We start from the raw sequence: 22,166 nt of genomic DNA, 5'->3' as shown, positions 1-22,166 counted from the left end.
CTCTCCCCTCCTCCCCCTCTCTCTCTCTCCTCCCCTCCCTCTCTCTCTCTCTCTCCCCCCCCTCTCTCTCTCTCTCTCTCTCTCCCCCCCTCCCCCTCCCCCTCCCTCTCTCTCTCTCTCTCTCTCTCTCTCTCTCTCCCCTCCTAATCCCCCCTCTCTCTCTCCCCTTCTCCCCCTCTCTCTCTCCCTCCCTCCCTCTCTCTCTCTCTCCCCCCCTCTCTCTCTCTCTCTCTCTCTCTCTCTCCCCCCCTCCCCCTCCCCCTCCTCTCTCTCTCTCTCTCTCTCTCTCTCTCTCTCTCTCTCTCTCTCTCTCTCTCTCTCTTCCCTCCTCCCCCTCTCTCTCTCCCCTCCCCTCCTCCCCCTCTCTCTCTCTCCCTCCCCTCCCCCCTCTCCTCTCTCTCTCTTTCTCTACTCTCTCTCTCTTTCTCTCCTCTCTCTCTCTTTCTCTCCTCTCTCTCTCCCCTCTCTCTCCCCTCTCCCTCCTCTCTCTCTCCCCTCTCTCTCCCTCCTCTCTCTCTCCCCTCTCTCTCCCCTTCTCCCCCCCTCTCTCTCTCTCTCTTTCTCTCTCTCTCTCTTTCTCTTTCTCTCTCTTTCTCTCTCCCCTCTCTCTCCCCTCTCTCTCCCCTCTCTCTCCTCTCTCTCTCTCCTCTCTCTCCCCTTCTCCCCCCCTCTCTCTCTTTCTCTCTCCTCGCCCCCCCCCCCTTCTCGTCTCCCGGATATGCCCCCCCCCCCCCCGCCCCGTGTGGGTGGGACCCGGGAAATTCCAGACCCCAGGCATCTCTTAATAAAACCAAGGTGTGTTTTTTTTTAACAACCTTCTCAACTTGCCCTGCCTCCTTTTTGATTTGTGTGTCTGAACCCCTGGGTCTCTCTCTTCCTGCACCCCCTCTAAAATCAATTGCTTTGTTGCTTAGGTTCCGTCTTGCTTCATAATCCAGATGCCTCGCTTCGGGAAGAATTACAAAATGTTTGAGAAAATCATCCCGTCGATGGAACTCGACATCAGTGACCTGCTGTGCGACAGTAGGTAAAAGCGGTCACGGTGCGCGGTACAGCGTTGGTTCGCCGCCTCCCGCCCGCAGCGGCGAACGCCCAGTCTCCGCACCTCTGCCGGCTCTTGCCGGGGGGGAATGGGTGAGGAGGGAGGGAACTTCGGGGGCCGGGGGAATGCAAGTCACGGAATTTAGAAGAATGAGAGGGGATCTCATAGAAACGTTTAAAATTCTGATGGGATTGGACAGGTTAGATGCAGGAAGAATGTTCCCGATGTTGGGGAAGTCCAGAACCAGGGGTCACAGTCTAAGGATAAGGGGTAAGCCATTTAGGACCGAGATGAGGAGAAACTTCTTCACTCAGAGAGTTGTGAACCTGTGGAATTCTCTACCACAGAAAGTTGTTGAGGCCAGTTCGTTAGATATATTCAAAAGGGAATTAGATGTGACCCTTCCAGCTAAAGGGATCAAGGGGTATGGAGAGAAAGCAGGAATGGGTACTGAAGTTGCATGATCAGCCATGATCATATTGAATGGTGGTGCAGGCTCGAAGGGCTGAATGGCCTACTCCTGCGCCTATTTTCTATGTTTCTATGTTTCTATGTTTCCCTGCAGGCACGGAGGGCATTGAGAGAGCGGTCGAGTGCGGGTTAGCCAGTGCTGCCTGCCCGCCCTGTCACACTGCACGGTGTGTGGGGCAACGGCTCATATCAAGCCCAAGAAATCACAGAGGGAGAAATGTTCCCATTATAAAGTAGTAGAATGTCACCCATTGATTTCAGGCACACTCTGAGGAAGATAGAAACAAGAGTAGGCCTGTTGTGCCATTTTTCTGAAGCGGTATCAGAGAGAGAAGACCAGGGTGATGCAGTAGATGTAATTTATGGAGATTTTAAAAGGCCTTTGATAAGGTACTCCATAATAGACTGATGAACAAGGTCAGAGAGTCAGGGGACAAGTAGTAGAATGGATAGTTAGCTGGCTTCAAGACAGAGAGCAAGGGTAAAAGGTAGCTATTCTCAGTGGCAGAAGTTGGGCAGTGGTGTTCCACAAGGATCAGTGCTGGGACCACTGTTGTTCACAATTTATATTAACGACTTAGACTTTAGAATGAAACACACACGGGGTGAAATTGCCCCTTTTTATAGTGCTGTTAGCGTGTGCTAACGGGACGCGAATGATTTATCGCCTGGGGGTGGGCGATGGAAGCGACCCGCCCAGAATGCCACGGTCAAACGGGTTTGCGAGGCGCCTCTTACTTTTCTCTCCGGGCGGGGGTTCACACGGCAATGATGTCATCAGTGCGCGTGCGCCGAACCCTTATCGTGGGACGTGAGATTGGCACGGGGCGATGTCAACGACGGGCCGCCCTTAAAGGGAGAGGGCCTTGTGCGCAGCCGACGCATTTTTATTTTGTCGGCCCGACAATGGCGCCCACTGGTTCGGCCGGGCTGCCAACATGCAGCCCAGCACCGCCCCCCCCTCGCCCCCCCCCACCCCCTCTTGGGTGCTGTGTCACTGGCCCAGCCGAAACCTTCTCTGGTGGCCGAGTCATTGCTAGGTAAGAAGGGGAGGAACAGGTGATGTGTCAGCACAGTGCTGAGCCTCACGTCCCGCTACCGCCCCCTGGAGGCGAGTCATGCCTCTGACACCGCCCCGCACATTTGTTTCAGACAAAGACCCCAATTCAGCAGCATTTAGCGGCCCATCTCTCACTAAGCGCTAAATATTCATTTAATTGAAATTGTGTGCCCCAAACAAGGTGCCTGGCAATTTCGCCCCCTACAATTTCTAAATTTGCGGACAACACCAAATTAGGGGGGATAGTCAATACTGAGGGGGACTGCAACAAATTACAGAAGGACATTAATAAACTTGCAGAATGGGCATATAATTGGCAAATGAAATTCAACTCAGATAAATGTGAGGTATTACATTTTGGTAGGAAGAATAGGGAGGTCACTTATTTAATGGAGGGTGCAAGCCTGGGTGGGGTTAGAGGATCAAAGGGATCTCGGAGTACAAATACACAAATCGCTAAACATAGCGACACAGGTTAACAAGGCCGTAAAAAAGCAAACCTTCACTCGGGTTTATTTCTAGAGGTATAGAATTGAAAAGTATAGAAGTTATGCTAAACTTGTATCGAACCTTGGTTAGCGAACACTTGGAGTACTGCGTACAGTTCTGGTCGCCATATTATAGAAAGGATATAGAGGCACTGGAGAAGGTGCAGAGAAGATTTACAAGGAAGATACCAGAAATGCGAGGGTATACATATCAGGAGAGGATGAACAGGCTGGGTCTCTTTTCTCTTTAAAAAAAAAAAGGCCGAGGGGTGACCTAATAGAGGTCTTTAAAACTATGAACAGTTTTGATAGAGTGGCTACAGAGAGAATGTTTCCACTTGTGGGGAAGAGCATAACTAGAGGCCATCGATATAAGATCGTCACCAAGAAATCCAATAGGGAATTCAGAAGAAACTTCTTTACCCAGAGAGTGGTGAGAATGTGGAACTCACTACCACAGGGACTGGTTGAGGCGAATAGTATAGATACATTTAAGGGAAGGGTAGACAAGCATATGAGGGAGAAAGGAATAGAGGGTTATGCTGATAGATTTAGAGGAAAGACGGGAGGAGGCTGGAGTGGAGCATAAACACCGGCATGAACTGGTTGGGCCGAATGGCCTGTTTCTGTGCTGTATATTGTGTGTAATCCTACTGTGCCGTGGCTGATCTGTACCTCAACTCCAGATATCTTCTACCTCCTAATCCTTTCCCTCTCTCTTATATCTCGCTTTTCTCTCACGTTCTCTCCTTCCTCCACCTGGGTGAGCAGTGGCAGACCCAACGCCCGAACCCCAGCAAGGTGCCCGCGCTTGGCAGAGCACAATCTGTCCCGTAGTTTTGCCTCAGTCGAACATAAGAACATAAGAAATAGCAGCTGGAGTAGGCCATACGGCCCCTCGAGCCTGCCCCGCCATTCAGTAAGATCATGGCTGATCTTCGACCTCAACTCCACTTCCCCGCCCGCTCCCCATATCTCTTGATTCTGGTTTCCTTTCACAGATTCTTTCTCTCCGGTGTGGGGAGCAGATTGTGCCCAGACAGTAGGGGTGGGCCGAATGAGCCTATCCCCTTATCCACCCCTTTCCTTACAACCCATTGTATGAACAGGATTGTAACGCGACAGGATGTCTATAAAATTCAGTGACACAGAAGAAACCCAGTTTTAGGGATGGGTAACTAAAATCGACAACAACAACTTGTATTTATATAGCGCCTTTAATGTAGTGAAACGTCCCAAGGTGCTTCACAGGAGTATTATGAGATTTAACAGTTTGACACCGAGCCACATAAGGAGAAATTAGCCCAGGTTACCAAAAGCTTGGTCAAAGAGGCAGGTTTTAAGGAGCGTCTTAAAGGAGGAAAGAGAGGTAGAGAGGTTTAGGCAGGGAGTTCCAGAGCTTGGGGCCTAGGCAACAGGAGGCACGGCCACCAATGTTTGAGCGATTATAATCAGGGTTGCTCAAGAGGTCAGAATTAGAGGAGCGCAGACATCTCGGGGGGTTGTGGGGCTGGAGGAGATTACAGAGATAGGGAGGGATGAGACCATGGAGGGATTTGAAAACAAAGATGAGAATTTTGAAATTGAGGGGTTGCTTAACTGAAAGCCAATGTCGGTCAGCGAGCACAGGGGCGATGGGTGAACGGGACTTGGTGCGAGTTAGCACACGGGCTGCCGAGTTTTAGATCACCACAGTTTGCATAGGGTAGAATGTGGGAGGCCAGCCAGGAGTGTGTTGTGGAGTAGTCAAGTCTAGAGGTAACAAAGGCATGGATTAGGCCTTCAGCAGCATATAGATTGGTATTTGAGATCCAGTTAGGGTCATTCTCCTTGGAGAAGGGAAGGTGTACAGGAGATTTGATAGAGGTTTTAAAAATGAAGAAGAGTTTTGATAGAGTAAATAAGGAGAAACTGCTTCCATTGACAGGAGGGTCGGTAACCAGGGGACATGGATTTAAGGTAATTGGTAAAAGAAGCAGAGACAACATAGTTTCTCCTGATTTACTCTATCAAAACCCTCCATAATCTGGAACACCTCTATTAAATCTCCCATTAACCTTCTCTGCTCTAAGGAGAACAACTCTTCTTCAATCTAATCAAGTAACTGAAGCCCTTCCTCTCCGGAACCATTCTCATAAATCTCCTCTGCACCCTCTCCAAGGCCTTGACATCCTTCCTAAAGTGTGGTGCCCAGAATTACTCCCAACTGAGGCCTAACTAGTGTTTTATAAAGGTTTTGCATAACTTCTGTTTCCCAAATGCTCTCCCACTGAAACATGCTCCATGTGCCCAATTTCATTCCCCACGACTAGATCCAGCTCTGCCCCTTCCTCGTTGGACTGGAAACACACTGATCAACAAGGTTCTCTTGTAGACATTTCAGCAATTCCTCCCCCACTTTGCCCTTTATACTGTTATTTTCCTAGTCTACATTGGGATAATTAGTCTTCCATTATCACGACTCCACTAACATGGCTCCGGTAGGGGAGGAGTGTAGAATGTTTCAGTGTAAGGGGTGTCACAGTTGTGTGAGGCGGACTGGTTGGGCTGGGTGCTCTTTGCCTTTCCGTCATTGTTCATGGGTTTATTTGTAACCTTCAGGGCTGCTGACCGAGGGCCGTGCGGCTCTTTGTCGGCCGGCACGGACACGATGGGCCAGAATGGCCTTCTGCACTGTAAACTTCTATTTCTATCTTGCCATTTGCCTGCAAATTTGCTGCTCTATCTCCGACTGTGAGTCCTGCATCCTCCCTTTCCCTGCAACCAAACTCCTTGGGAGCCATTGAATCGCCTTTTTTGTCTATTTATCAATGCTTGGGATGTGGGTCTCGTGGGTGAGGCCAACGTTTATTGGGCATCCCTGGTCGCCCTTGAGAAGGTGGTTCCGCCTTCCTGAATCGCTGCAGTCCGTGCGGTGAAGGTGTTGGGTTGGGAGGGCCAGGATTTTGACCCGGCGACATTGAGCGAACGGGATATTGACCCGAGTGTTTCCCGACCACGCTGACCAGGACCAGCCTAAATGTTTTCCGATCTCTCCAGGTCCCAGAGAATGCTGTCTGTGCGGAGTGCTGGCCACTCTGGAGTGTGACGAGTGCTTCAGGGACAAGCTGTTTTCGAAAACGGGACTCAAGCAGTACTGCGACACGTGTTGGTGTCAGGTATGTGACCTGCGTCCCGCCCATGGGATAGAGCACGGTTCTCTTGTTGTATGTGTGATCGGACTGTGAGGGTATCACAGGATTGGCCAATCTTCTCCCAGAGTGTCGATTATCGCCACTGTGTCAACCAATGAGTTGGAAACTGTAATGTATTTGCTTCATGGGTTCTTTGCTTAAGAATTCATTCCAACACATTGCTATTAAGAACCAGTTGGTTTATTAACAAAGGTTTAACAATCACACTACACATTACCAATTCATCCACTAGGCTCACAACTGCATACTTCATCGTGGATGGCCCAGACCCAACTGGCTGGGGTTTTATTGAGTCTTGTGAAGGTCACGTGACTGGCTGAGCCACTCACAACGCAACAGCTGTGAGCGTGCTCACAGGTCCATACATTACAGAAGCTGGGGCGGAACTTACGGCATAACTCGCAACAAACAGTCTATATACAGGTGCAACTTCCCGAATCCGGAACTCCGAAAACCGGAATTGTCCAAAAACTGGACATTTTGCGCATAGCTGATGCTAGCGTCCGGAATCTGGAATTATTGTCCAAAAACTGGACATCTTTGAGGCAAAACTCGAAACTTGGCAAGGATTCGATCAAGGATTCGGATTTCAGACAAGAAAATCAAGTATGAAATCCGGATTCCTCGATCGAATCCGTGCCGGACTTTGGGTTTTGCCAGATTACAGACCTCGCCGCTCAAAACTCGCCGCGGATTCAGTCGAGGATTCCAGATTTCAGATTATTGATTTTCCTGTCTGAAATCCGGAAAACCCCAAAAAATGGAATGCACTCAGTCCCAAGGATTCCGCATTTTGGATGCTGTACCTGTACTTAGCAAACAGCAAAACAAACCAAGTTTATTTACAGTGTCTATTTAAACAGTCTCTATGAACGACAGCAAACAGAGCTCATGACTGAAACTATAGCAACCTCTCCCGATAAAAGCAGGTCATTTCTCCAGCAAAATGCAGTCAGTGGAGGATAGTTGCATAATACAAGTTGTGTGGGTAAAGTCAGTCTCGGTCACTGACACTGCCGTCTCCAGGCCTGATTGACGGAGCAATTACCCAATCATCTCCAGTCTGGTATCATGACATGCAGCCATGCTCTCCTGCCTTATTTGGGATCGGACTGTGAGAACATCACCTTCCTGTCCAATATCCTTCCCACACCTGGTCCTCAATGCATGCATCATGCTTTTATTGTATTTGTTTGTAAATCCATGTTTAAAGGGAATGTTTATTCATCTGAATTGGCTTAATCCTGAGAGCCTGTGAAAGGGAAGCGCTTACACACCCAAGACCCACTACTGTGCCTCTAGGTGTTGCTGTAAATCTGTGTGGAGAACATTTCCTCCGCTTGAACTACCAGGAATTGCTTTATCACCAGTATGCTACTGAAACTGACTGAACCTCCTAAAGCACAATTTGTATAAAGGCCTCAGGACATCCCAAAGCGCTTTACAGCCAATGAAGTACTCCTGGAGTGTAGTCTTTTTTTTAATTGCAAAATATACTTTATTCATATAAAAATTTGTACAGTACATTCAAAAGCAGTTCAGTACGTTTAGCTGCGGTCAGCAATCCCATAACACTACATTTGGGTGCTGACGGCAGTTCCGTTCGATACATTCCCTTGTTTTCCAGTTCAAGTACAATTCGGTACAATACAGGATACATTGTAGTACATTCGACAAATGACATTACATGTGTCACAATACAGTACACGGAATGGGTGACGGTACATTTACACTTTTCCTTTCCAACGTGCATCACGAAACAGACCTTGCATTGTACATGGCACAACATAAGTGTTTACAGATCATGGTGCTCCATGTACACAAAAAGGAAGTTACAAGTACGGCCCGAGGGGGGGTTTTGTACTGATTCCTGCCCCAGGGTTTATCGGGGCAGAAGGGCTTTAAACTGTGGCCCCTCCCCCACCGTGCCTTTACGGCAACTGCACCAATTTTAAGTACGTCCCTCGGCACGTAATCCTGGATCCGCTCAGGGAACCACCCGACAGGGTCCGTCCTCTCCTTCTTTCCTGGAGTGTACACTCTTGGAGTGTAGTCACTGTTGTAATGTAGGAAACGTGGTCGCCAACTTGCGCACAGCAAGCTCCCACACACAGCAATGTGATAATCATCAGCTACTCTCTTTTCAGTGGCGGTGGTTGATTTCTAAATATTGGCCCGGGCACTGGGGATAACTCTTCTTCGGATTAGTGACGTGGGATCTTTTACGCCCACCCGAGAGGGCAGACGGGACTTCGGTTCAACGTCTCATCGAAAGACGGCACCGCAGACAGTGCTGCACTGCACTGCTAGTGTCAGTTCTCATGTTCGCATGTGCAAAATGTCTAGTGAGGGACTTGAACCCACGACCTTCTGCCTCCGAGGCGAGGGCTGACAATTGTCTGGTACCTCCTCATGCCCTACAACCCTCCGAGATCTCTGTAACCTTCTCCAGCCCTTAAATGTTGTTAATTCGGACCTTTCTGTTTGCCTCCCGAGTAAAGTTCAGTGCCCCCGGCCCTCCCCATTCGGCAATGGTTTCATGATGAGGCGACTGTTTGGTTGAATCGGGCCGGCGTTTGAGTCTTGTTTCTCACCGGACAACGTGGATCCTGGATTTAACGTTCCCTCCTGTTTTTTGGGGATCCCACCCCCAGGTACATTCCCACTTGGCCAGAAGGAGCCACAAGTCCACAAAGCTGATGTGCCCGGCCGAGTACCTGCGCAGCCCCAAGGTGATGGTGCCACGGGAGAAGATGCAACTGTTCGCCGTGCTCTGCATCGAGACCAGCCACTACGTCTCCTTCATCAAATACGGAGCCGAAGACCATCACTGGATGTTCTTCGACAGCATGTCCGACCGGCACGGTGAGAGCGGGGCAACGGGATGGGCAGCAACAGCTTGCATTGATATAGCGCCTTGCGCTTCACAGGCGCGCTATTGGACAAAGAGCCGACAGAGCCATATAAGGAGATGTTGGGACAGGTGACCAAAAGCCTGGTCAAAGAGCACCTTAAAGGAGAGGTTGTGAGGCGGAGAGGTTTAGGGAGGGAATTGCAGAGCTCAGAGCCCAGGCACCTTAAGGCACGGCCACCAATGGTGGAGCAATTAAAATTGGGAAGGCATAAAAGGCCAGAATTGGTAGAGTGCAAATATCTCAGAGGTTTGTAGGTTACAGAGATAGGGAGGCTTGTAGGGCTGGAGGAGGTTACAGAGAAAGGGAGGCTTGTAGGGCTGGAGGAGGTTACAGAGTTGGGGAGGGTTGTAGGGCTGGAAGAGGTTACAGAGTTGGGGAGGGTTGTAGGGCTGGAGGAGGTTACAGAGATAGGGAGGCTTGTAGGGCTGGAGGAGGTTACAGAGATAGGGAGGGTTGTAGGTCTGGAGGAGGTTACAGAGATAGGGAGGGTTGTAGGGCTGGAGGAGGTTACAGAGATAGGGAGGGTTGCAGACCTGGAGGAGGTTACAGAGATAGGGAGGGTTGTAGGGCTGGAGGAGGTTAGAGATAGGGAGGTTTGTAGGGCTGGAGGAGGTTACAGAGATAGGGAGGGTTGTAGACCTGGAGGAGGTTACAGAGATAGGGAGGGTTGTAGGGCTGGAGGAGGTTAGAGATAGGGAGGTTTGTAGGGCTGGAAGAGGTTACAGAGCTAGGGAGTGTTGTCGGGCTAGAGGAGGTTACAGAGATAGGGAGGTTTGTAGGGCTGGAGGAGGTTACAGAGCTAGGGAGTGTTGTAGGGCTAGAGGAGGTTACAGAGATAGGGAGTGTTGTAGGGCTAGAGGAGGTTACAGAGATAGGGAGGGTTGTAGGGCTGGAGGAGGTTGCAGAGATAGGGAGGGTTGTAGGGCTGGAGGAGGTTACAGAGATAGGGAGGGTTGTAGGGCTGGAGGAGATTACAGAGATAGGGAGGGTTGGAGGAGGTTACAGCGATAGGGAGGGTTGTAGGGCTGGAGGAGGTTACAGAGATAGGGAGGGTTGTAGGGCTGGAGGAGGTTACAGAGATAGGGAGGGTTGTAGGGCTGGAGGAGGTTACAGAGATAGGGAGGGTTGTAGGGCTGGAGGAGGTTAGAGATAGGGAGGGTTGTAGGGCTGGAGGAGGTTACAGAGATAGGGAGGGTTGGAGGAGGTTACAGAGATAGGGAGGGTTGTAGGGCTGGAGGAGGTTACAGAGATAGGGAGTGTTGTAGGGCTAGAGGAGGTTACAGAGATAGTGTTGTACGGCTAGAGGAGGTTACAGAGATAGGGAGGGTTGTAGGGCTGGAGGAGGTTGCAGAGATAGGGAGGGTTGTAGGGCTGGAGGAGGTTACAGAGATAGGGAGGATTGTAGAGCTGGAGGAGGTTACAGAGATAGGAAGGGTTGTAGGGCTGGAGGAGATTACAGAGATAGGGAGGGTTGTAGGGCTGGGGGAGGTTACAGAGATAGGGAGGGTTGTAGGACTGGAGGAGGTTACAGAGATAGGGAGGGTTGTAGGGCTGGAGGAGGTTAGAGATAGGGAGGGTTGTAGGGCTGGAGGAGGTTACAGAGATAGGGAGGGTTGGAGGAGGTTACAGAGATAGGGAGGGTTGTAGGGCTGGAGGAGGTTACAGAGATAGGGAGGGTTGTAGGGCTGGAGGAGGTTACAGAGATAGGGAGGGTTGTAGGGCTGGAGAAGGTTACAGAGATAGGGAGGGTTGTAGGGCTGGAGGAGGTTACAGAGATAGGGAGGGTTGGAGGAGGTTACAGAGATAGGGAGGGGTGAGGACATGGAGGAATTTGAACACAAGGGTGAATCTGGCAGTGCAGTGCAGACGAGGGGGTTTAAGATGGTGGCTGAATGTCAAATGAAAAGTCTCCTTTTTCAGTTTGATGCTGTAGAAATGGCCTTAAAAACCAAGCTGTCGGCATAACGACGGCAAAGTCCTGTGCAATATTCACAATTTGTCACTAGATGTCGCTAACTCCTTTAGTGTACAATATGTCTGCTCATGTCTAACAATGCTCCCCCGCCCCACCATGCATGATAACAGGACCCAATACTCCCTCACGCCTCTGACTCAGAAGGTTGTGAGTTCAAGTCCCAGTCGTTGGATTTGAGCACAAAATCTAGGCTGACGCAGATTATCTGGTCATTATGACGGTGCCGTTTGTGGCAGCTTGCTGTGCGCAAATTGGCTCCTCGCTTACGACATTACAGCAGTAACAACACCAAAAATACTTCATTGTAAAGGGCTTTGGGATGTCCTGAGGCCTTTCACACTACATGGTTGATCTTTAAGGCACTCCGTTGTCATGGCACCTATGGATGGGCAGTAAATACTGCCTATGGTCAATTTATTTTTTAAACAGTATTATTTTCAGCAACTGAGTAGGGGAACATAGTATGAGGATGAACAGTAAAGAGCACAGAGGCTGCAGGTTTGGTCCATAGTCTGTCCACTGGGAGTGAATCTGTGCTGGGCCAGGCCCTGGGGACAGTGAGATTCAATGTTTTCACCAACAACACAACCTGTATTTATATAGCGCCTTTAACGGAGTGAAACGTCCCAAGGCGCTTCACAGGAGTGTTATAAGACAATAAAAAATATTTGACACCGAGCCACGTAAGAAATTAGTTCATAAGAACATAAGAAATAGGAGCAGGAGTAGGCCATTTGGCCCCTCAAGCCTACTCCGCCATTCAATAAGATCATGGCTGATCTGATCATGGACTCAGCTCCACTTCCCCGCCCGCTCCCCATAACCCTTCGCCCCCTTATCGCTCAAAACTCTGCCTATCTCCGCCTTAAATATATTCAATGACCCAGCCTCCACAGCTCTCTAGGGCAGAGAATTCCACAGTTTTTGACCCTCTGAGAGAAGAAATTCCTCCTCATTTCTGTTTTAAATGGGTGACCCCTTATTCTGAAACTATGCCCCCTAGTTCTAGATTTCCCCACCTGCTCAACCTTTCTTCATAAGGCAAGCCCTTCATCTCAAGAATCAACCTAGTGAAGCTTCTCTGAACTGCCTCCAATGCAAGAATATCCTTCCTTAAATACGGAGACCAAAACTGCACGCAGTACTCCAGGTGTGGCCTCACCAATACCCTGTACAGTTGTAGCAGGACCTCTCTGCTTTTATACTCTATCCCCCTTGCAATAAAGGCCAACATTCCATTTGCCTTCCTGACCACTTGCTGTACCTGCTTGCTAACTTTTTGTGTTTCATACACAAGGACCCCCAGGGGCCCTCTGTACCACAGCATTTTATAATCTCTCCCCATTTAAATAATAATTTGCTTTTTTATTTTTCCTACCAAAGTGGATAACTCCCACTTTATACTCTATCTGCCAATTTTTTGCCCTCTCACTGAGCCTGTCTGTAGCCCTTTGTAGATTCTTTGCGTCCTCCTCACATGTGACCAAAAGCTTGGTCAAAGAGGTGGGTTTTAAGGAGAGTCTTGAAGGAGGAAAGAGAGGCGGAGAGGTTTAGGCAGGGAGTTCCAGAGCTTTGGGCCCAGGCAACAGAAGGCATGGCCACCGATGGTTGAGCGATTACAATCGAGGATACTCGGGAGGGCAGAATTAGAGGAGCGCAGATATCTCTGGGTGGGCCGGGGGGTGGAGGGGCTGGAGGAGATTACAGAGATGGGGCGGGGAGGGGGGGGGGGGGGGAGTGGCGAGGCCATGGAGGGATTTGAAAAGAAGGATGAAAATTTCAGCAGACGATTGGACGGGACCTTCCTGCACTGTTAAAGACCAAAGTGCTGACTCTTGCTGGTTTGCATTCCGTCGCATTCGGAGGCGAATCTGGACAGGACCGTGTCGCAGTGCAGGTTTGAGTGAGGGGCCGTCACCACCCAGCCCATTCCCCCCCCCTCGCCTGACCCACGCATACTGTGCTCAGTCTGGGAGCCGCACTTCCGATGGAAGGAATGCAGAGCAGATTTCCCAGAGTGTTACCAGGGCTCCAAAGATTAAATTACGAGGCGCGGTTACATGAACTCGGCTTGAGTTCCCTGGAATGTCGAAGGTTAAGGGGTGGTTTCAGCGTTTTTTAGGGTTTTGAAAGGAATTAATGGGGGTAGATGGAGAGAAACTTTCTTGCACTGGTGGGCAGTCTTAAGCCAAGGGGACATACCCTTAAAATCAAAGCCAGGCCATTCAGGAGCGATGTTGGGCAACACTTCAGGCCAAGCGTAGTCGCAGTTTGGTGCACTCTCCCACAAAAAGCCGGAGCCCTGTGCACCCGGAGCCTCGGCAACCTGAGTGTGCGGAGCACGTGAGGCCTGGCTTTTGGGGCCTGGTTTCACCCTCTTGCCTCCGGGCCCAGGTGCGCAGGGTTTGAGCGGGCTGGGGTGGTCCCTGATTTCCCCCCAGGCCTGGGGAGGGAGGTGTTTCTGTGAGGGCCCTCCTCCGGACCCTGTGTGGGGAAGCAGGGAGCCGCTCCTGCTCTCGATGCCCGGGAGCCGGGAGCGCAGTGGCTTGAAAGCGGTGCTGAGAACGGACTGGCCCGGGCAGTGGGGGGAGGGCAGAGGGAGGGGGCTGAGTGGTATTGCCCTGGGTGGATCAGGCCCTCCTCCTCCTGTCCAGGGCTTTTGCTGCAGGTTGGAGAGGAGGGGGATGGCATTGCTCTCCCCAGGCTCACAGCCCCCATCCTGGCTGCTGCCTCACCTGAACCTTCCTTTGTATTCGGAAGGAGGGGCTTCTCCCAGAACTTGTCGCGGGATTTGTTCCAACTCTGGTTCGGGTTGTGCTGCTCTTCGGATGAACACGGAAACCTAACACGCCGTGCAACCTGATTTAAAAAAAAATACACAACGGTGTTAATGTTTGGTATCAACTTACATTGAAAGTTGGCATGCAGGTACAGCAGGTGGTGAAGAAGGCAAATGGCATGTTGGCCTTCATAGCTAGGGGATTTGAGTATAGGAGCAGGGAGGTCTTACTGTAGTTGTACAGGGCATTAGTGAGGCCTCACCTGGAATACTGTGTTCAGTTTTGGTCTCCTAATCTGAGGAAGGACATTCTTGCTATTGAGGGAGTGCAGCGAAGGTTCACCAGACTGATTCCCGGGATGGCAGGACTGACATATGAAGAAAGACTGGATCGACTAGGCTTATATTAACTGGAATTTAGAAGGATGAGAGGGGATCTCATAGAAACATATAAAATTCTGACGGAATTGGACAGGGTTAGATGCAGGAAGAATGTTCCCGATGTTGTGGAAGTCCAGAACCAGGGGTCACAGTCTAAGGATAAGGGGTAAGCCATTTAGGACCAAAGTGAGGAGAAACTTCTTCACTCAGCGAATTGTGAACCTGTGGAATTCTCTACCACAGAAAGTTGTTGAGGCCAGTTCGTTAGATATATTCAAAAGGGAGTTAGATGTGTCCTTTACAGCTAAAGGGATCAAGGGGTACGGAGAGAAAGCAGGAATGGGGTACTGAAGTTGCATGATCAGCCATGATCTTATTGAATGGTGGTGCAGGCTCGAAGGGCCGAATGGCCTACTCCTGCGCCTATTTTCTATGTTTCTATGTTTGGTCTAAGAGGAATCGATTGGATTGAAATTCGATCGATTCAATTGAAACTTTCAAGATTGCGATGGATAGCTTTGTATTGGGTAAGGGTGTCGGGGGATATGGAACAAATGTGGGCACAACGAGTTGAGGTACAGGATGTTTTTAACCGATTTCTGTAATTTGTCTCGCACAGTACTTTCCAGGTGAAGCCTGACCATCCATCCTTGTCTGGTAACCTAGGGGTCGGGATTCTCTTGGGTAAGGAGATAGTGCAGGAAAGTGGAGTTGAGATGGAATATCAGCCATGATCTTATTGAATGGTGGAGCAGGCTCGAGGGGCCGAATGGCCTGCTCCTGCTCCTATTCCTTATGTTCTTATGCTGGTTGCTAGCCAAGGGTATAAACGGATATGGACCCAAAGTGGATGGATGGCGTTAAGATACAAATCAGCCGTGATCTCATTGAATGACGGAACAGGCTCGAGGGGCAGAATGGCCTCCTCCTGTTCCTGTGTTGCTGTATTGTGGATTTCCAGCAGGAGTCACTGTATCACCATCAGGAGTGGGAATGTTGGCTAATTGAATTCCTTCCCCCCCCCCCCCACTCCTTCCCCCCCCCCCCCCCCCACACACTCCTTCCCCATTCCTTCATCCAGGGATGCTGAGTCCAGAGAATGAGAGTTCAAATCCCACCATGGGCAGTTTGAGAATTTGAATTCAGTTTTGAAGAAAATCTGGAAATAATAAGCTGATACCAGTAAAAGTGGCCATGAAGCTGTCTTGATTTGTCGTTTGAAAACCCAGCGGGGTGCAGTAATGACCCTACTCGGTCTGGGCCTACATGTGACTCCATTCCCACACCAGCGTGCTTGGCTCTTAACTGCCCTGTGAAGTGGCCTAGCGAGCCACTCGGTTGCGACAAAACTGCTGGAAAGAAAACCTCGGGAACCGAACAGTCGCCTCGCGAAGGTTCGTGGCTCTGCTGCTCCAGAATAACGCCGGGATTTAGCGGGTTAGAGTATGAGGGAGAGACACAGAGAAACCATTTCCTGCGTTGGGGAATCAAGGGGACATGACCTTAAATTTGGAGCTAGGCCATTTAGGAGTAAAAGCAGTTTTTCACACAAAGGGTGGTGGAAATCTGGAACCTTCTTTCCCCCAAAAGGCTGTGGGAGCTGGGGGGAAGTTGGAGCTTTCAAGACTGATATTTTTGTTGGGTCAGGGTATCAATGACGATGGAGATAAGGCAGATAAATGGAGTTAAGATACAGATCAGACATGGCGAAACAGGCTTAAGGGGCTGAAGGGCCTCCTGCTGTTTCTATGTTCTAATGGTACTCACTTGGCGAGCACATTGTGCCACCAGAGTAAAGGCCCTGTAATGACCTAATGTTTGTCCTTAGACTTTATTTGTGTGTCGCTCAACCAACATTACTAAAAACAGGTTACCTGGTCATTATCTCGTTTCTGTTTGTGGGATCTTGCTGTGTGTAATTGGCTGCTGCGTTTCTTGCATTACCACAGTGACGACACTTCAAAGCTACTTCACTGGCTGTAAAGCGCTTTGGGACGTCCTGAGGTGGAGAAAGGCGCTATATAAATGTATGTCTGTCTTTCCTTCTTTATGTATTTATTTTTTTGGCTTGCTCCGTCTGTTGAACTGACCCCGGTGTGACCCCCCACAGGTGGTGAGAGCGGCTACAATATCCCCACGGTGACTGCCTGCCCCGAAGTGGCCCAGTACGTCAAGTCTCCGGCGGCCAAGCTGGCCAAACAGCGTCCTCGCGACATGGAAGGGGTGGCCAAGCGGCAGTTCTGTGACGCCTACATGTACCTGTACCAGAACCCCAGGATGGCCGTGTACAAATGACCCGCTGGACCACAGGCGGAGGGGGAGGGGGAGGGGAGGGGAGGGGAGGGAACGGCTATTTTAACAGAACAACAAATTAAGTTGAGCTTGTATATCGGTCAGAACAAGTTAGAAATGGTGAACACGGCAGCACTGGGGAGCTGGAACTGATATTGTCACTGAGCATCAGCGGGAGGGAGGAAGGGAGGACGGAGAATGGAGGATGGATTGCAATGGCTCACCACCTTGTCAGAGCAGTGAGGGAGGGGCAATAAACTCTGGCCTTGCCAACGCCATTAACAGAGAGGTCTGAGATTGGGTGGAGGAAAGGAGATGATCAAATAGCACAAGATACGACAGTGCAAGGAAGCGAGTCTTTGAGCGGAGGAAGGGCCAGCTGGAATCCCCAGCCTGATATTTACTCTGCTTTTGTCCCAGCCACTCGATTCAGCATTTGGCATTGTGTGATTAGGTCAGCGAGTTCCAGTGGAGCTGAGCCCTCGCCTCCCCAATCCCCTGTGCTACCAGTCACACACCTACATCCTGATTTACGCTCTCCTCCCATGCTTGCTGTAAAAGCTGCTCTTTTTCCGGGACAGGCTAGTGTTTAACTCTGTCGCGGGACTGTACCGTGGGGCTCTACAGACAATATGAAAGTGCCCAGTCTCAGCAATGTTTTTTTTTTGCTTCATATTCATTCGCGAGATGTGGGCATCGCTGGCAAGGCCCATCCCTAATTTCCTTCGAGAAGGTTATGGTGAGCCGCCCCCTTGAACTCGCTGCAGTCCGTGTGGTGAAGGTGTTCCCACGCAGTGCTGTTAGGGAGGGAGTGCCAGGATTGTGACCCACGATATATGTTGGGTTGAGCCGCAAGTGTGTGTTTTTGTTTTCGTCTGTCGTGTAATGTTTGATATTATGCAAATTTATGCTAGATGTGTCTTAATTTAATGTTGTAATTGCCCCGTATATTTAACAGTGAGAACCTCGGCCTTTGCACATTTCCAAAGCTGATGACACTTCAGGTTTTGCTTTTCTGTTGATGAGTTTGTCAGATTTGTATTTGGAAATAATTTTATGTTTATAAATAAAGATTTATCTAATTTTACATTTTTGGGGAGGGCTGGCAGGGGAAAAAAACATTTGCGATTTGGCTCGGGCGGGTGGTTTGATTCGGGGCTCGTGTCTCGGTACCTGCGAATGACCCTGTTGAAATCTCGACTCTTGATACAAGACTCTAACACAATCAGCTGCGGTAGATGTTCCTTTAATAAGTTTTACTTGCAGCAAGGGAGAGTCTCACTCAGTCAAAGGCTAAGCGGAGACTCCCAATAAGGTACAGATTCACAATATATTTATACAGTAGAACAAACAAGGTATGGTTCCATCCTGTGTATTGGTTCTGCCGTGGCAGTCAACGAAAACAGATAAAGAGTTCTCCAATCAGTTAATGATTACCACATCCTTGTCTTTACATTTTTTCAAATGTCTCCTTTGTCAGTGTTTTTGGTGGGCTAGTCAGCAGTAACTCGATTAGGGTGTGATAATGTGCTATCACTGGTTTTGCATTGTTTTAGGATTGTCCAGTTTCCTGGCCATCTATTTGGGCCCATGATTTCCATAGTGGTTGACTGGGTTATTGGCTTCTTGCATATTATGGATGAGTTCTGTACAAGAGATAATGGCTGGTAATTTGATTATCTCTTAGGGGGTGAATTGGTGCTGCATCTTTACAACCTTTATCTAACCCTTCTAAGGTCTGGCATAGCGACAGACTATTGCTAATACAGGGGAGCATGGGTGGTACTTATCTCAGCAGGACAGTCTTAATGTTGTCTGGTGGCTATTAATCAGCTATCAGCAGTTTCAGTCAAGGTGAGCATGTTTATGCAAACAGACTGTTTGCTGCAGAAGCTTCTGGCAGGACTGGGACTCCATTTTGTTTCATTGCAAAAGGGTACAAACAACAGTGTATGCAACTTTAAAAGTACATTTCCATCCCCGCCCCATGGGGTCAAAGTGCGAACCTTGAGTTGTTGTCCTCTTGCTGTGAACTGCTGTTAATCCCGCCCCCTCAATCCTTCGGGAGTTGGCACGGTAACTGGCTGAAAGTGCGGCTAAACCCACCGGAAAAAAGGCCAGGATCAAAAATCCTGGATGCTGGTAATCTGAAACGCAAGCGGAAGGTGCTGGAAGCATTTGGCCGGTCAGGCAGCACCTGTGGAGAGGGCGTATACTGAGCTCACGTTGCAGGTGTAGACTCTTCATCGGAACTGGGAAATATTACCGATGTACAGCATTAAAAAAATATAGCAACCAGGCAGTGGGGGGGGGAAATCACACACATACTAAATCGAGTGAACTGTAAAGTCCTGAAGTGGCAAACGAGTTGGTTAAATTGGCAGAAGTGATAATGACCTGACACAACAGGGGGCATAGGATCTTGACTCCATCCACCCATCCTGGCTCCATATCCCTTAATACCCTCGGCTGGCACAAACCGGCCTTCTCAGATTGAAGATTATTAATTGAGCTCGCATTTGCTGCTTTTTGTGGGGGAGTTCCGCATTTCTCCCACCCTTTGCCTGGAGAAGTGTTTCCCGACTTCTCTCCTGAATGGCCTGCTCTCATTTTAAGGTTATGTCCCCTCGCCCTAAGCTTCCCCTACCATAGACTCTCAGAAATTTACAGCACGGAAGGAGGCCATTCCGGCCCATCGGGTCTGCACCGGCCGACCAAGAGCTATCCAGCCTAATCCCACTTTCCAGCTCTTGGTCCGTAGCCCTGCAGGTTATGGCACTCTAAGTGCACATCCAGGTTTATTTTAAATGTGATGAGGTTTTCTGCCTCTTTCAGGCAGTGAGTTCCAGATCCCCACCACCCTCTGGGTGAAGAAATTTCCCCTCAAATCCCCTCTAAACCTCCTACCAATCATTCTAAATCTATGCCCCCTGGTTATTGACCCCTCTGCTGAGGGAAATAGATCCTTCCTATCCACACTATCTAGGCCCCTCAAAATGTTATACACCTCAATAAGGTCTCCCCTCAGTCTCCTCTGTTCCAAAGGAAAACAACCCCAGCCTATCCAATCTTTCCTCACAGCTAAAATTCTCCAGTCGAGACAACATCCTTGTAAATCTCCTCTGTACCCTCTCTAGTGCAATCACATCTTTCCTGTAATGTGGTGACCAGAACTGCCCGCAGTACTCCAGCTGTGGCCTAACTAGTGTTTTATATAGTTCGAGCATAACCTCCCTGCTCTTGTATTATGCCTTGGCTAATAAAGGCAAACATTCCATATGCCATCTTATCTACCTGGCCTGCTACTTTCAGGGATCTGTGGACCTGCACTCCAAGGTTCCTCTACACTTCTCAACGTCCTACCTTTTATTGTGTATTCCCTTGCCTTGTTAGCCCTCCCCAAATACATTACCTCACACTTCTCCAGATTGAGATCCATTTGCCACTGTTCTACCCACCTGACCAGTTCATCGATATCGTCCTGCAGTCCACAGCTTTCTTCATTTTCAACCATACAGCCGATTTTAGTATCGTCAGCAAACTTCTTAATCAAACCCCCAACATTCAAGTTTCAATTATTGATATATACCACAAAAAGCAAGGGACATCGTACCGAGCCCTGAGGAACCCCACTGGAAACAGCCTTCCAGTTACAAGAACACCCATCGATCATTACCCTTTGCTTCCTACCTCTGAGCTAATTTTGGATCCAACTTGCCACTTTCCCTTGGATCCCATGGGCTTTTATTTTCGTGACCAGTCTGTCATGTGGGACCTTATCAAAAGCTTTGCTAAAATCCATATACACTACATCATACGCACTGCCCTCATCGACCCTCCTAGTTACCTGATAACAAAATTCAATCAAGTTAGTCAGACACGACCTTTGCTTAACAAATCCATGCTGACTGTCCTTGATTAATCTGTGTCTTTCCAAATGAAAATTTATCCTGTCCCTCAGAATTTTTTTCCAGTAATTTTCCCACCACTGAGGTTGGGCTGACTGGCCTGTAATTACTCGATCTATCCCTTTCTCCCTTTTTAAACAATGGTACCACACCTGTAGCCAAAGAGCATTGGAAAAGATGGTCAGAGCCTCTGCTATTTCCTCCCTTGCTTCCCTTAACAGCCTGGGATACATTTCATCTGAGCCTGGGAATTTATCCACTTTCAAAGCTGCTAAATCCCTTAATACTTCCTCTCTCACTGTTTATTTCATCTAATATTTCACACTTCTCCCTGATTGCAACGTCTGCACCTTCCCTCTCTTGTGAAAACAGATGCAAAGTATTCATTAAGAACAATACCCATGTCTTCTGCCTCCATGGTCTCTAATAGGCCCTATTCTTTCTTTTGTTATCCTCGTTTTCTTAATGTATTTATAAAACATCTTTGGGTTTTGCTTGATTTTACTTGCCAAAATATTTTCAAGCCCTTTGCTTTCCTAATTTCCTTTTTAATTTCACCCCTGCACTTTCTATACTCTAGGGTTTCTGCAGTGTTGAGCACTTGGTATCTGTTATAAGCCTCCCTTTTTTTCTTTATCGTACCCTGTATGCTCCTTGACATCCAAGGGGCTCTAGATTTGTTAGTCCCACCCTTTTTCTCAAGGGAACATACTTGCTCTGAACCCTCACAAATTCTCCTTGAATATCTCCCACTACTCTGACAAGATTTACCTTCAAGTTTGCCTCCAGTGCGGCCCTGACCTGCGAGGAACATCTGCGGCAGGTCAGGGCCTTAAAAGGAGCAGCGGGGTGACATAACCACTCCAGGGAGCAGCGCGAGCTGGCGCAGGAGAGCGACAGCCGCGAAGAGAGCGGCTGGATTGAACATCACCAAGGTCCAGGTTGCTGATTGGATCGCGGGCAGGTACAGCAGGATCGGTGAGGTTGGGGCACAGGAGTGACGAGTGATTATGAGGCGACGTGATCGGGGCCCAGGAGAGGCGAGGTCCCAGGGGCCAGCCCACACTGCGATGTGTGTGCGCACTAGGTCTGTGCACCAGAGCAGCTCTCCAGTCGTCTTGGTTAACCCTTGCCACTGGACCAAGACCTAGCTCTGTCAAGCCCGTGTGGTGGCCGCTGTGCAATGGCCATCACATGTTAAAAAAATCCACGCACAGGCATCTTCCACCCTTCAATATGTAGTTCCGGACCTGGAATATTAGGTCCTTCATTGAAAAGCCTGTGAACTCATCCCTTTTTTGACGTGGAAGCAAGTCATCCTCGTTTCGAGGGTCTGCCTAAGAAGAAGAAAACCATCAAGTAGCTGTTTCCAGTCCATTTTGGCTAAATCCCATCTCAGCTTAGTAAAATTGGCTTTTCCCCAATTGGGAACTTTTATTCCTGGTCTATCTTTGTCCTTTTCCACAACTTCCCTAAATCTTACTGAATTATGATCACTAGCACCTAAATGCTCTCCCACTGATACCCCTTCCACCTGCCCAGCTTCATTCCCTAAAACTAAGTCCAGAACCGCCCCCTCCCTTGTTGGGCTTGCTACGTACTGGCTAGAGAAGTTCTCCTGAATGCATTTTAGAAATTCTGCTCCCTCTGTACCCTTCACA

General features: G+C 49.2%; 1 protein-coding gene across 1 annotated transcript in view; it reads left to right on the top strand.

Moving 5' to 3' along the window:
• Positions 1-18,033, top strand: part of LOC139264168 (ubiquitin carboxyl-terminal hydrolase CYLD-like) — a 34,650-nt gene extending 16,617 nt beyond the window's left edge. The window contains exons 7-10 of the mRNA XM_070880254.1: positions 915-1,023; positions 6,101-6,219; positions 8,910-9,120; positions 16,416-18,033. Coding sequence (XP_070736355.1) covers positions 915-1,023; positions 6,101-6,219; positions 8,910-9,120; positions 16,416-16,600 — 624 coding nt within the window. The 3' untranslated portion in view covers positions 16,601-18,033. The remainder of the gene's footprint in view (positions 1-914; positions 1,024-6,100; positions 6,220-8,909; positions 9,121-16,415) is intronic.
• The last annotated feature ends 4,133 nt before the right edge of the window (positions 18,034-22,166 follow it).

This window comes from Pristiophorus japonicus, chromosome 5, assembly GCF_044704955.1.
Source record: "Pristiophorus japonicus isolate sPriJap1 chromosome 5, sPriJap1.hap1, whole genome shotgun sequence".
Lineage (NCBI taxonomy): Eukaryota > Metazoa > Chordata > Chondrichthyes > Pristiophoridae > Pristiophorus > Pristiophorus japonicus.
Note: the sequence above shows the minus strand (reverse complement) of the source record. Positions and strands in the feature narration are given on the sequence as shown.